This window comes from Acomys russatus, chromosome 5 (genome assembly GCF_903995435.1).
Source record: "Acomys russatus chromosome 5, mAcoRus1.1, whole genome shotgun sequence".
In the NCBI taxonomy this organism is placed as follows: Eukaryota; Metazoa; Chordata; class Mammalia; order Rodentia; family Muridae; genus Acomys; species Acomys russatus.
Genome location: NC_067141.1, coordinates 49,951,275 through 49,963,898, shown reverse-complemented (window position 1 = coordinate 49,963,898; position 12,624 = coordinate 49,951,275). Strand labels below are relative to the sequence as shown.

Below are 12,624 nucleotides of genomic sequence, written 5' to 3'. Positions count from 1 at the left end.
TGGAAGGACACCACCAAGGGAAAGCGGGGGTTGGGGGTGTGGGGGGGGTGGGGAGGTTGGGGGGTGGGGGGGGGATAAATACGGTCTCCTTGGAGAGCAGCTGGTGCTGATTATATTCTCTGGGATGTCACAACGGCTCAGCAGGCCCGACAGCCTGAACAAACCCTTGGTGGAAAGAGAGAGTTCACTCTCCGGACTTGTCCTCCAACCTCTGCGCATTGTGCCTTGGGACGTGAGCATCTGCGCTCACGAACACACCCACACCCACACCCCACAAGAATACTAAAGAGAACATTTCCCTTGTACTCTCAGACATAGAGGGGTGCTTGTTGAGCTGAAGTTACCCCACGAAATGGATTTCAGTGGCAAAGATGTCAGCGGGATGCTGTTCCAGTACCCAGACACCGAGGGCAAGGTGGAGGACTACACGGAACTTATAGAACGAGCCCATCAGACTGGGGTAGGTAAGCCCCTTGTCGAGGTCCAGGAAGGTATGTCCCAGTTTTCATAGCTGTCTTTTGGTATATTTTAATCTCTTTACAATTATCATATCAAGTGGCCACATTCTCTTGGCCTGCCCCTCCCTCTTCGTTCATGTCACCCCCCAATTCCTGGTGCTCGGTAGGCACTCAGTAAACATTTGCCCCATGAAATCACACCACGCAAATAGAATTCTCAAAAATGCACCCTGCCAGCCAGTGAGTGTGTCTGTGGTAGAGATAACTCCTGATTCCTCTCACTGCTCAGGAGAAGATAATGACTTTGACCTCATCTCTCTCTCGTTGTTTCCTCTTCAGAGCCTGGCCTGCTGTGCTACTGACCTTTTAGCCCTGTGTATTTTGAGGCCACCTGGAGAGTTTGGAGTGGACATTGCCCTGGGGAGTTCTCAGAGATTCGGAGTCCCACTGGGCTATGGGGGACCACATGCAGCCTTTTTTGCTGTCAGAGAAAACCTGGTGAGGATGATGCCCGGAAGGATGGTGGGGGTGACAAGGTAAAGCTCCACACGCACTTACTGTGATTACTATGACCTTCCCCGTATTTTTCCTCTCTCCTTATCAGAGATTCGTTTTCATGTTGTGTCTGTGTGTGTGTGTGTGTGTGTGTGTCTGTGTGTGTGTGTCTGTGTGACTGTATGCCATGTGTGCCTAGGTACCCAAGGAGACCAGGAGAGGGCATTGGATCCCCTGAAGCTGGAAATACACGCAGTTGTGAGCTGCCCAGTATGGGTGCTGGGAAACACATGTGGGTCCTCTAGAAGAGCAGCAAGTGCTCAACAGCCGAGCCCCTCCCCGTCCCTCCCTCCCCGCTGTTCCTTTTCTCTCATTTCATTCTAAATTTAATTGGCCCATGTCAAGTAGTATAAACAAGTATAACACAAATTAAGAAGAGGGACTCCAAACCAGGCGGTGGTGGCGCACGCTTTTAATCCCAGCACTCAGGAGGCAGAGGCAGGTGGATCACTGTGAGTTTGAGGCCAGCCTGGTCTACAAAATGAGTTCAGGATAGCCAAGGCTACACAGAGAAACCTTGTCTCGGAAAAAAAAAAGAGAGAGAGAGAGAGAGAGAGAGAAGAAGTTGGCTTTTACGAACTTGTACCCATACAAATCTACCGAATTCCCTTCAGCTGGGAAAACAAGTACGTTTAAGGCCTAGGGAGATGGCTAAGTGGGTACAGTACTCACCCTAAAGTGAACGGACCTGCATGCAGACCCCCCAGAACCCACACTTAGCCAGACACAGAAATGCAACATCTAACCCCTGGGGTTGTCCCCTGACCTCCATGTAAGTGCCATGACACATGTGTGCCCATACTCACAGATACATTAAATCAGTGGTCCTCAACCTCCCTAATACTGCGACCCTTTAATACACTTCCTCATGTTGTGGTGACCTCCCCCAACCATAAAATTATTTCTGTTGCTAGTTTATAACTGTAGTTTTGCTGTTGACATGAGTTGTAATATAAATATCTGATATTCAGGATGTCTGATATGAGGTGCCTGTGAAAGGGTCTCTCATCACCACAAAGGGATTGAGACCCATGGGTCGGGAACCGCTGTTCTGAGGCAACCCTGGTTCTGTGATCATCTGTGCCGACTGGATGTGTTGTCTCACTCTAGGGATGCTACAGGGAAAGAAGTGTATCGCCTTGCTCTTCAGACCAGAGAACAACACATTCGGAGAGACAAAGCCACCAGCAACATCTGCACTGCTCAGGTGAGTGTCACGTCCACCGTGGCGCTGAATGCTGTGAGGACCTCACTCACTATCTCATTTTCTCATTCTGTCACCACCGATGGAAGGATTTTATTGACCGCAGCCTAGTCTTGTAATTTGTGTTTCTATGTCACACTCATTGCATTTCGTCATCAGTAACAAAACAATAAAAAGTGCAACTTTGGCCTGGGCAGTGGCGCACGTGCCTTTAGTCCAAGCGCTCGGGAGGCAGAAGGACTCTGTGAGTTTGAGGCCAGCCTGGTCTACAAAGGGAGATCCAGGACACCAGGACTACACAGAAAGACCCTGTCTCGGGAAAACAAAAAAAGTACAACATTGTGGCCAAAAGATGGCTCAGCGGTTAAGAGTGCTTGCTGCTCTTCCAGAGGGGATCCCAGAACCCATGTTGGGAGGCTCACGGCTGCCTGGAACTCCAGCTCCAGTGGATCCAAGCTACCCAAACACACGTGGCATGTGTTCACAGAGACATACACATACATACAAAGACACCTACACATAAATAAGTCAATCTTATGAAAAGACATCATTGGTGTTTATTCTGCTTGAAATCAGACTTTTGACATCTTGAGATGAGAGAAACGATAAAGGGATGCCCTTTACTTTAATCTCCATGTGCTTTGAGTGTTTCTGTTACGAAGTTTTGTGCTCACAGTGTCGCCATATGGGTGGAAGTATGACACCGTCTCTTTGAGTTACAATGGAAGATCTCTGAAGAGGAGGCCAAGAGGGCAGAGGTGGAGTGTGCTAGAAGGGAAAGGTCCAGGGTGGCATCTTCTGGCAGTCAGGAAACATTTGTGGTGGTGGTAGTGAGGGACACGAAAAGTGTTCCAGAAGCTGATGGAATAAAAGCAGCGATTCTCAGGATTCTGACCTCTTTGAGTTGCTTCAGTTTTGGAAACTCAGCCGAGGCCTGGCACAAGTGGTGTATGCACAAATAAAACCACCAAAAGTAGGCACAGCCAAGTGTGATTGAGCACAACTTAGATTCCAGCACTCAGGAGGTCTGCAGGAGGAAGGCAGATCTCAGGTGGGACCATAGAGAGGGAGACCCTGTTTCAAGAAAACAAAACAAGAGCTGGGTGCACGCCTTTAATCCCAGCTCTCGGGAGGCAGAGGTAGGTGCATCGCTGTGAGTTCGAGGCCAGCCTGGTCTACAAAGCGAGTCCAGGATGGCCACGATAACATAGAGAAACCCTGTCTCGAAAAACCAAAAACCAAAACAAAAAGTAGACACATCTATCTAGGAGTGGTGATGTGTGCCTTAAATCCCAGCACTCAGGAGGCAGAGGAAGGCCAGAAGGACAGTATAGAGAGATTCTTTGTTTCAAAGAAACCAAAACAGAACAAAAAGTAGGCATTTCCAGGAGTGGTGGTGCTTGCCTTAAATCCCAGCACTCAGGAGGCAGGGGCAGGAGGTGTGGGGTGGGGATCTCTAGGACCCTCTGGCAGATTAGCCAGTGCTCTTAACTGCTGAGCCATCTCTCCAGCATCTGTTCTTTCTTTTTTTTTTTCTTTAAATCTTGTTATGTATGTATGCACATGAACATGTATGAGTGTAGGTGCATGTGTGTCGTAAGACACTCGTGGAGGTCAGAGGACAATTTACGTAAGTCAGTTCTCTCCTTCCACCGTGGATTCTGGAGGTCAAACTCGGGTCACCAGCCTTGCACAGCAGTTTTCTCTCCCACTGAGGCCTCTCACTGGCCTTTTTGCTTCAAAGTTTGAAAATCTTTTTCCAAGTACACCAGGGGGCTGTCTACAATGAACAAAGTTATATGGTTGCGTCTCCATTTTCTCTGTGTATAACTCATGTCATCTTTTTTCTGTATATTTTACTGCACTTGGGAAAATGGTGTTTATTAAAAAAAAAAAAATTTTTTTTTTTTTTTAAAGAAAATCATGCTTGCCTGTGGTTGGCTGTACTCTGTCTTCCCTGATTTTTGTCTTCTTGTTTCGTGAATTGTCTGGTTCTTTGTTTCATTGTTCTTTTTCCTTATTGTTGTGTAAGCAATCGATGGCTCACAGTACCCCAGTGTCTTTGTCTCTTCAAGCATGCAGTTGCCCTTCCACCAGGACATGGCTGACCTTTCCTGAGCGGTTGCCTCTGTGCGGTCTTTGAGTACCAGCTGCTGCTGTTTCTATCAACTGCCTCCTGTCCATCTTAGCCCTGCATGGGGGCCACTGTGAACTTCTCTTAGATTTGCATCATTGATGGAGCATGGCTACTTAAAAAAAAAAAAAAAAATCTCTGAACATCTGTTAATGGATTATATTTTAAAGTCTTTCTATGAACTTGTGGTCTAGCTGGCATCAAAATTCTTACCATTCTGTGGCTCCCTTCTCATTTTTCATGAAACAGGGCCTCATTCTTAAATTTCTGATCTTTCCAGTCTCTAACACTTGGGAGGTAGAGAGAGGCAGGAGGATCATGATTTCAAGGCCACCCTGGACAGCGTAAGATCACTTCCCCCAAAGAAAAATAATAGAGATTTGTTTTTACTATATAAACTGACATATATGCTATTCAAGATGCAAAGGAGTTGTCTAGGCCAGTGGTTCCCAGCCTTCCCAATGCTGTGACCATTAACACAACTCCTCATAGTGATTCTCAACCATAGAGTTATTCCCGTTGCTACTTCATAAGGAATTCAGAGGCCAGAGAATTGGATCTGTAACAAGAAATGCACAGTCTAATCAGAGTGTATGCATGATCAAAGCTTTTTAAAAAGGAAATGGGAGCTGGGTGTGATGGTGCATGCCTTTAAGCCCTGCACTAAGGTGGCAGAGGTGGGCAAAGCTCTGTAAGTTCAAAGCCAGTCGGGTCTACATAGTAAGTTCCAGGACAGCCAGGACTGTTACACAGGGAAACCCTGTCTCAAACAAAAGAAAGGAAGAAGGAAAGAAGGAAAGAAAGAAAGAAAGAAAGAAAAAATTGAAAAAAAAATTTTTTAAACTTTTCCTGAAAGCCAATTACATGGATGAAATCTCTGCAGGAGGGAGATTGAGGCAGAAGGATTTGAATTCAAGCCCAACCTGAGTCAAACAGACCCTGTTAACAACAATAAAAAGTAGCACAAAAGTAGTTCAGTGGGTGGAGGTCCCTGCACACAGGCTTTATGATCCCAGTTCCACCCACATAGCCCAGAGTTCCCAAGATTTGTCATTTTATTTCTATATGCACATTCTCACACTCTCTCTTACACACACACACACACACACACACACACACACACACTTATGAATGTGTGTAGACATATTTATACTGTATAAATATATTATATATATAAACTATATATATATATTTTTTTTTTTTTAAATTTACAGAGCCTTACAGGTATGATGACACATGCCTTTAATTCCAGCACTCAGGAGGCAGAAGTTGGCAAATTTCTGAGTTCAAGGCCAGCCTGGTAGACATAGTGAGTTCTAAGTCAGCCTAAGCTGCATAGGGAGACCCTGTCTCCAACAAAACAATAAATAATATACAGGGCTGGGGAAGATGACTCTGTGTTAAGATCCCTTACTTATCTTGCAGAGGACCTGAGTTTAATTCTCAGCATCTATGTGGTGGCTCACAACTGTCTGTAACTTCAGTTTCAGGGGATCCAATTCCTCTTCTGACTTCCATGTGTTCCTACATGCATGTGGTGCCCAAACATACACTCAGGTACACACATACATGTAAACTTAAGGGAATGAATATTTTAAAATTGCATTTATTTATGAACTGGCTCTCAACCTGTGGACCGTAATCCCTTTTGGGGGGTCACATATCAGATATCCTACATAGCAGACACTTACATTATCATTCATAACAGTATCCAAAATGCAGATATGAAGTAGCAACGAAATACTTTCATGGCTCCAGGTCACCACAACATGAGAAATTGTATTAAAGGGTTGCAGCATTAGGAAGGTTGAGAAGCACTGATTTAATGTATCTGTGTGAGTGTGGGCACACACATGCCCTGGCACTTATGCAGAGGTCAAGGGACGACCCTAGGTATCAAATGGTGCATTTCTGTGTCTGGATCTATGTGGGGACTAGGGAGCCTGAACACAGGTTCACTTTTGAATGAGTACCTTACCCACTGAACCACCTCTCCGGGCCTCATTGACCTGTTGATGACTGAAGTTCAGTGTCCTGTGCTCTAGCCTTGGAAGAATCATATTCTCTGACGTTATGAGTGTTTGAAAATTGCTTGCTGTTTTGGTTCTTGAAAAAATGTTTAACTGTGCATAAAATTCTCATACCTCACTTTTTTTCTTGCTCCACTGTGTTCCAACAGTAACTATTGCTTGTTGGTGCTGATTGCAGCCTGCTCTCTCTCTTATGACTGACATGATCCTGTTGTGCCAGTGAGACCCTTTATAAGGGGGAGTATAGGGACTCCGTGCTGTCTTCCCTCAGGCCATATAAATGGAATACAGGAAGTCAAATCCCTTTGGCTCCTTTTTCTTAGGTTGAGGCATCCTCAGTCAGTAACTCCTCCCTCCCAGCACATGTCTTCCAACACGCTGTTGCACATGGTTGATTCTGTAAGTGTTCTTTTTGTTTTAGGCTCTCTTAGCCAACATGGCTGCCATGTTTGCCATTTACCATGGATCCCACGGGCTGAAGCATATCGCCAAAAGGGTTCATAATGCCACTTTGATCTTGTCCGAAGGTGAGTTGGCTATGTTCCCAGCGTAACAAGGCTGACACAGCTGTCTAGGTATACAAAGACTTGGGGTGTGCCCAACACTGAATACAAAATAGAGGTAAAAGAAGAAACAGGATGATATTCTCAACATCTATGACAATATGACAGACTGTTCATTTTTCCCTTCTTTCCTTCCTTCTTCTTTTTCACCCAAAGTACAAAAGGAGGATGAACATTTTTTTTTTTATGAGAAAATGATCAACAGTCTTTATACAATTTAGAAGTAAATAACTATACAAATAAATGACCGGTGGGCCATATAATTTCAACATTATTAATCCGGGGACTATTTTATCTTTTTGCTGTGTTCTTGACAAAGTTTTGTGTAGCTTGGGCAGAGCCTCAAACTTACGATGTAGCTAAAAATAATCTTGAACTCCTGATCCCTGCCTGTGCCTTCCAAGTGATGAGATTACAGACACGTGCCATCACACACGCTGCCTTATTATTGATGTTGTTCTTGTTAGTTGTTGTTTTCGAGACAGGGTTTCTCTGTGGAGCCCTGACTGTCCTGGACTTGGTTTGTAGACCAGGCTGGCCTCAAACTCACAGAAATCTGCCTGCCACTGTCTCCCTGAGTGCTAGTATTAGCACCACTACACCTGGCTATTATTTTTAATTTTTATTGTGGCTCCGGGGTTGAAGCTCAGGACTGTACATGTTTTATCACTGATTTAGACTCTGGGCCCTTGTACTTTATCTTGGTAAAGATTAAGAAATGATTACACTCTATTGTGGTAGGTTCTTATGTATGGCAGTTTAAACATTGTGTATCGAAATTTTTTCTTTTATTGATTCGGGGAAGATGGCCTCAGAAACACAAGGCTTTGAATTTAGATCTTCAGAACCCACTTGAAAAGCTGCGGTGAGGCTCAAATTTCAGCACATAGCTGTAATCCCTGCAGGGGGGAAATACTGACTAATAATCCCTGGTGTTTACTAGCCAGCCAGTTTAGCTGAGTTGGTAAGTCCCAGATTCTGTTTGACCCTGCTTCAGCAAGTGAATGAATGGATGAATAAGTAAATAAATAGATAGATAGATAGATAGATAGATAAATAAATAAATAAATAAATAAATAAATAAATAAATAAGGAAGGAAGGAATTGAAGACACCCAGTGTTGACCTCTGGGCTCCACATGCACATGCATTTGTACACACAGAAACGTGCAGTTGACTAACAACTTTTACCTGCCAAAACAACAACAACTAATAATAATTATGTCTACAATTTGACCCAGCTACACTACTATTAGGCATGTATCTAAAGGAAGAAAGCAGGTAAATGTGAAATGATTATTCATTGAAACCTTGTTTACAATAAGTAGCCCAGTCTTGGAGGCGAATTAAACACTCAACAACACATAATTACATTACGGCACATCTGTAACAGATATTGAAAACAATCATGTGGGAATTGGTCTATAGCCAAACAAAGACAAGACCTAGTGTAGTCTCTAATGCCTGTAATCACAGTTGAGGTAAGTTGAGGCAGAAAGATTGTCACAGGTAAAGGCCAGCCTGGTCTGCATAGTGAGGTCCGGGACAGACAAGATCCAGATTTTTTTTTTTTTTTAAAAGGCGTTTATTGATGAGTTGCAGAAATTTGTTACAATCCTTGCAATTCATAGGGTTCTAGGAATACTGTTCTTTTTAAACAGTGCAATAACCCCTCTCATACACACACACAAAATCGCACCCATTTCTAATAGGCACATCAAAATGTAGGTTGTATTTATCTCTGGTTTGTTAGCTTGTAATTTTTCCTCTCCTGCCTGGTATGTGTTTCACGATTCTCTGGAGCATAGTGATAAATTCACTTAATACAATTTGGAGACAGCCACCAGTATACTGGGTAGTAAACAGCCTGCAGCAGGGGCCACCTCTGGGTCTCTGGGACGTTGGTGGCTGCTGTCAGAGCTCTGTCTGAGGGGAGTGTGTTCCCTGGCTTGTCTAGGTCTCAAGCGAGCAGGACACCAACTCCAGCACGACCTGTTCTTTGACACTTTGAAGGTTCAGTGTGGCTGCTCGGTGAAGGAGGTGTTGGCCAGGGCAGCTCAGAGGCAAATCAACTTCCGAATCTTTGGCGATGGCACAGTAAGTCGATTCCTTAGAAGTTTTACTAGTTCTTTGTGCTTCCAAGAATTCTGTCATGAAAGCCCTTCCACATTGTTTAGCAAACACTGGGCTTTTGGGGTCTATTGTTTGGAAACAGCTCTTAATGACCAACTTGTTCTACTGTGACCTTTTCAAAGAAGAATAAATTGCCCTCAGCTTTTCTCGGTATTGTTTTTTGTTTTGTTTTGTTTTGTTTTAATGTGGGACTGTTCATAATTAAGGCTTTAAGTCATATAACTCAGGGATAAAGAGGCCCGCCACATTTAGTGTCTGTGGGAGCATCCTGAAGTCGCTGGACTTAGTGTCCACAGGGATGGCTTGCCAAACGCCAAAGCTTGTCAAGTCTGAGACTGTCCCTTAAAGACGAACTTGGTCCCAGCGGTACCCTAATGTTCTAGAGTGGATGATGAGTTTGGCCAGAGATATCTTCTCCCACTTGGTATCTTGTACAGTTTCCCCATCCCGTGATCTGGAGTTTGGAGCTAATAGTTTCCATTTGATGTCTGTTTCTGTAGCTCGGCATTTCTTTGGATGAAACAGTCACAGAGAAAGACCTGGATGATTTATTGTGGATCTTTGGCTGTGAGTCATCAGCAGTAAGTAAAGACATGTTGTCTTCATAGTGACTATTAGATACGTGAAGAATGGCTCTGCTCTGGCTTTCCTGAACCTTAAGGTGAGTGAGAAAGCACTCAAGTCGGGGAAGGGCCACGCTGCCGTTCAGATTATGCCACGGCCTGCCCTTTGTTCCTGCGACTGAGGACAGCTAAAAGTCACTGTTAACAGACTCTAGCCAGGCCAGGGCATCCAGTCTAAGTGGATTATTAATGTGTTACACCCTGCCTTTATAATACAAAGATCTGTGAGTTATGACACTCGTTCATTTAATGAGTAATTACCAAGGCTGTAATATGTGCCAGATATTGTGCTATGCCCTGCGGTTATGTTGGCAAATTATGCATGGTTTCCGCCTCCGTTAAGTGAGAAGCCAGACACATAATCCCAGCATGCTCTGTGAGGAAATTGGGAGCAGAATGGGCCAACTTCTCACCGGGTGTTGGATCAGTTTCCTACACTAAGATCTGAAAACATGAGTGTGTCATTACGTACCAATATAGCATGACAGAGGAGGTGGGTAGAGTACGTATCTGTACTCATCATGCTGAAAACAGCTGGAGGAGAGATTCTCCTGTGACACTACAGCAATTCTGTATGAGTGAGTGGGTTTCCATAACAGTGAGCTGTTGGGGATGAGCAAGGCACAGGGCTACCATCCCAGAGGATGGAAGAGAGAGAGAAGCCATGGCTCCCTGGGCCTGTTACGTGGAAATTACTTGAGTATTTGTTGAATGAGAGCAAGCTTTTGTTGAGTGAGAGCAAGCTTTTACTGAGTGGTGACCTTTGGCTGTCTGGACTCTTTGACAGTATTAATCAGCTCCGGATACCAATTATAAACTATCGAGAAATTTCACAATGCCCCCCCCCCTGACCCCCACGCCCATGTTGAATTTTATTAACTAACTAGGACCACATACACTCCTTCCCTGTAGGACACTGAGCTGAGTTAAAGATTATGGATCTGGGGGTTGGAGAGATGACTCAGTGGTTAAGAGCACCGTCTGTTCTTCCAGAGGTCCTGAGTTCAATTCCCAGCAACCACGTGGTGGCTCATAACCATCTATCATAAGATCTGGTTCCTTCTTCTGGTGTGCAGGAGTACATGCAGGCAGAACACTGTATATGTAATAAATAAATCTTAAAAAAAATATGGATCTGTATGCATTTGAGGGGCATTTATGGAGTCACCGATAATAAGACTCAAGATACTGGGTGTTTCTGTTCATTTTCTGTTGCTGTGATCACAAGCAGCTGAGGGGCAGGAAACAAACAGTCCATCTTTGAGAGAAGTGAGGTCAGGAACTCAGGTGGAGACCACGGAGGAGGAACCTGCTTGCTGGCTTGCTTCCTCACACAACCCAGGGCCTCTTGCCCAGGGTGACAACGTTCACAGTGGCCCAGACCCTCCTCCATCAATTGTCAATTGAGAAAGAGCCCCACTGGCTTGCCTACAGGTCATCCTGATGGAGGCAGCTCCTCGGTTGAGAGGCCCTCTTCCCACATGGCTTATCATGCCAGCACATGATAGATAAGGGACAGGCCATGCACATGGTTAGATGTTCCTTATGATTTGCTTATAGTTTCTCCCATTATTTAAGTAGCTTCATGCCTCTCTTGATAATATCACAGATGAACAAATCTTTTTATTTTTTGCTGACTGACTGACTGACTGACTGAACTCACACATACTGGACAAGTAAGGACTTGACTAATGGGCTATACCCCTTAATTTACAACCCTTGGCTTGTGACTGTTTTGTTTTCTGTTTTAGTGATGTGTTCTAGGCTTTAACTTGGACCTTGCTTATGGTAGACAAGTGATCTGGTCCTGGGCTACACTCACAACTCAAATGTCCCTATTTATTTATTTACTTTTGTTGTTGTTTCTGAGACAAGGTCTAGTATAACCAAGGGTTGGACACCTTTTTTAGATTTATCTACTTTTGTTTTTCATGTATGAGTGCTTTGCCCCAATGATATATATGCGGTCTGAACAGAGTGTCAGGTTCCCTGCAACTGGAGTTCCAGACAGTTGTGAGCCACTGAGTTGTGTGGGTGCTGGGAACTGAACCTGGGTATGCCGGAAGAGCAGCTGGTGTCTTAACCACTGAGCCATCTCGCCAACTCCATAAAACTGGAGCTGTTGCTCTTCTTGCCTCTCTCTCCCTAGCACTAGGATTCCAGGTGTGTACCACATATCTAGTTTAGGGGTCTGTATGGCCCTCACAGCAGCAGGGGAAATGTACCGAGGGAGGCAAGAAGGCAGTTTGGCCAGTGTTGGTTCAAACTTTGGGATTCTGCCCCTGAGTGGTTTGATTTAGGCATATGAAAGCACAGAGCAATTTGGTGAGACTCTTCAGGTGGTGACTAGCTCAATCCTGAGTACACAACAAAGTGTACCTAGATCTCCTTGATGAGCAAAGGAAACTAAATACAGATCCGATGGGACTTCAACAAAACTCTGAAGTCCACAAAACAGGCGCTATATAAATTGTCTGAGCTGGATGTAGTGGTGCACGCCTTTAATCCCAGCACTTGGGAGACAGAGGCAGGCAGATTGCTGTGAGTTCGAGGCCAGCCTGGTCTACAAAGTGAGTCTAGGATAGCCAAGGCTACATAGAGAAACCCTGTCTCAAAAAAAAAAAAAAAAGTTGTCTGAGAAAAACAGATTTATTACAATTGATTGAGAAAAGCAATTTATTATAAAGACCTAGAGGAGGGTCCAGTGCTGGAAAAGTATTTAGCCACAGTTATTAAAGATAGCACAGGAAAGTCACCAGGGTAGAAAGCACACCGGCTCCAGCCTTCCTAGTAGAAAGCAGGTTTTTCCATTCCTTCCCTGGAAGGAACAGCCCTGTGTGCTTAACATTCCAGGCTCTGCTAGTGCAGTGGTTCTCGACCTGTAGGGTTGTATATTAGATATTTACAGCAGGATTCATAACAGTA

General features: G+C 44.5%; 1 protein-coding gene across 1 annotated transcript in view; it reads left to right on the top strand.

Moving 5' to 3' along the window:
* Nucleotides 1–12,624, top strand: part of Gldc (glycine decarboxylase) — an 84,673-nt gene that overhangs the window by 34,631 nt on the left and 37,418 nt on the right. The window contains exons 6-11 of the mRNA XM_051146327.1: nt 313–460; nt 798–994; nt 2,124–2,220; nt 6,803–6,908; nt 8,901–9,040; nt 9,577–9,657. Coding sequence (XP_051002284.1) covers nt 313–460; nt 798–994; nt 2,124–2,220; nt 6,803–6,908; nt 8,901–9,040; nt 9,577–9,657 — 769 coding nt within the window. The remainder of the gene's footprint in view (nt 1–312; nt 461–797; nt 995–2,123; nt 2,221–6,802; nt 6,909–8,900; nt 9,041–9,576; nt 9,658–12,624) is intronic.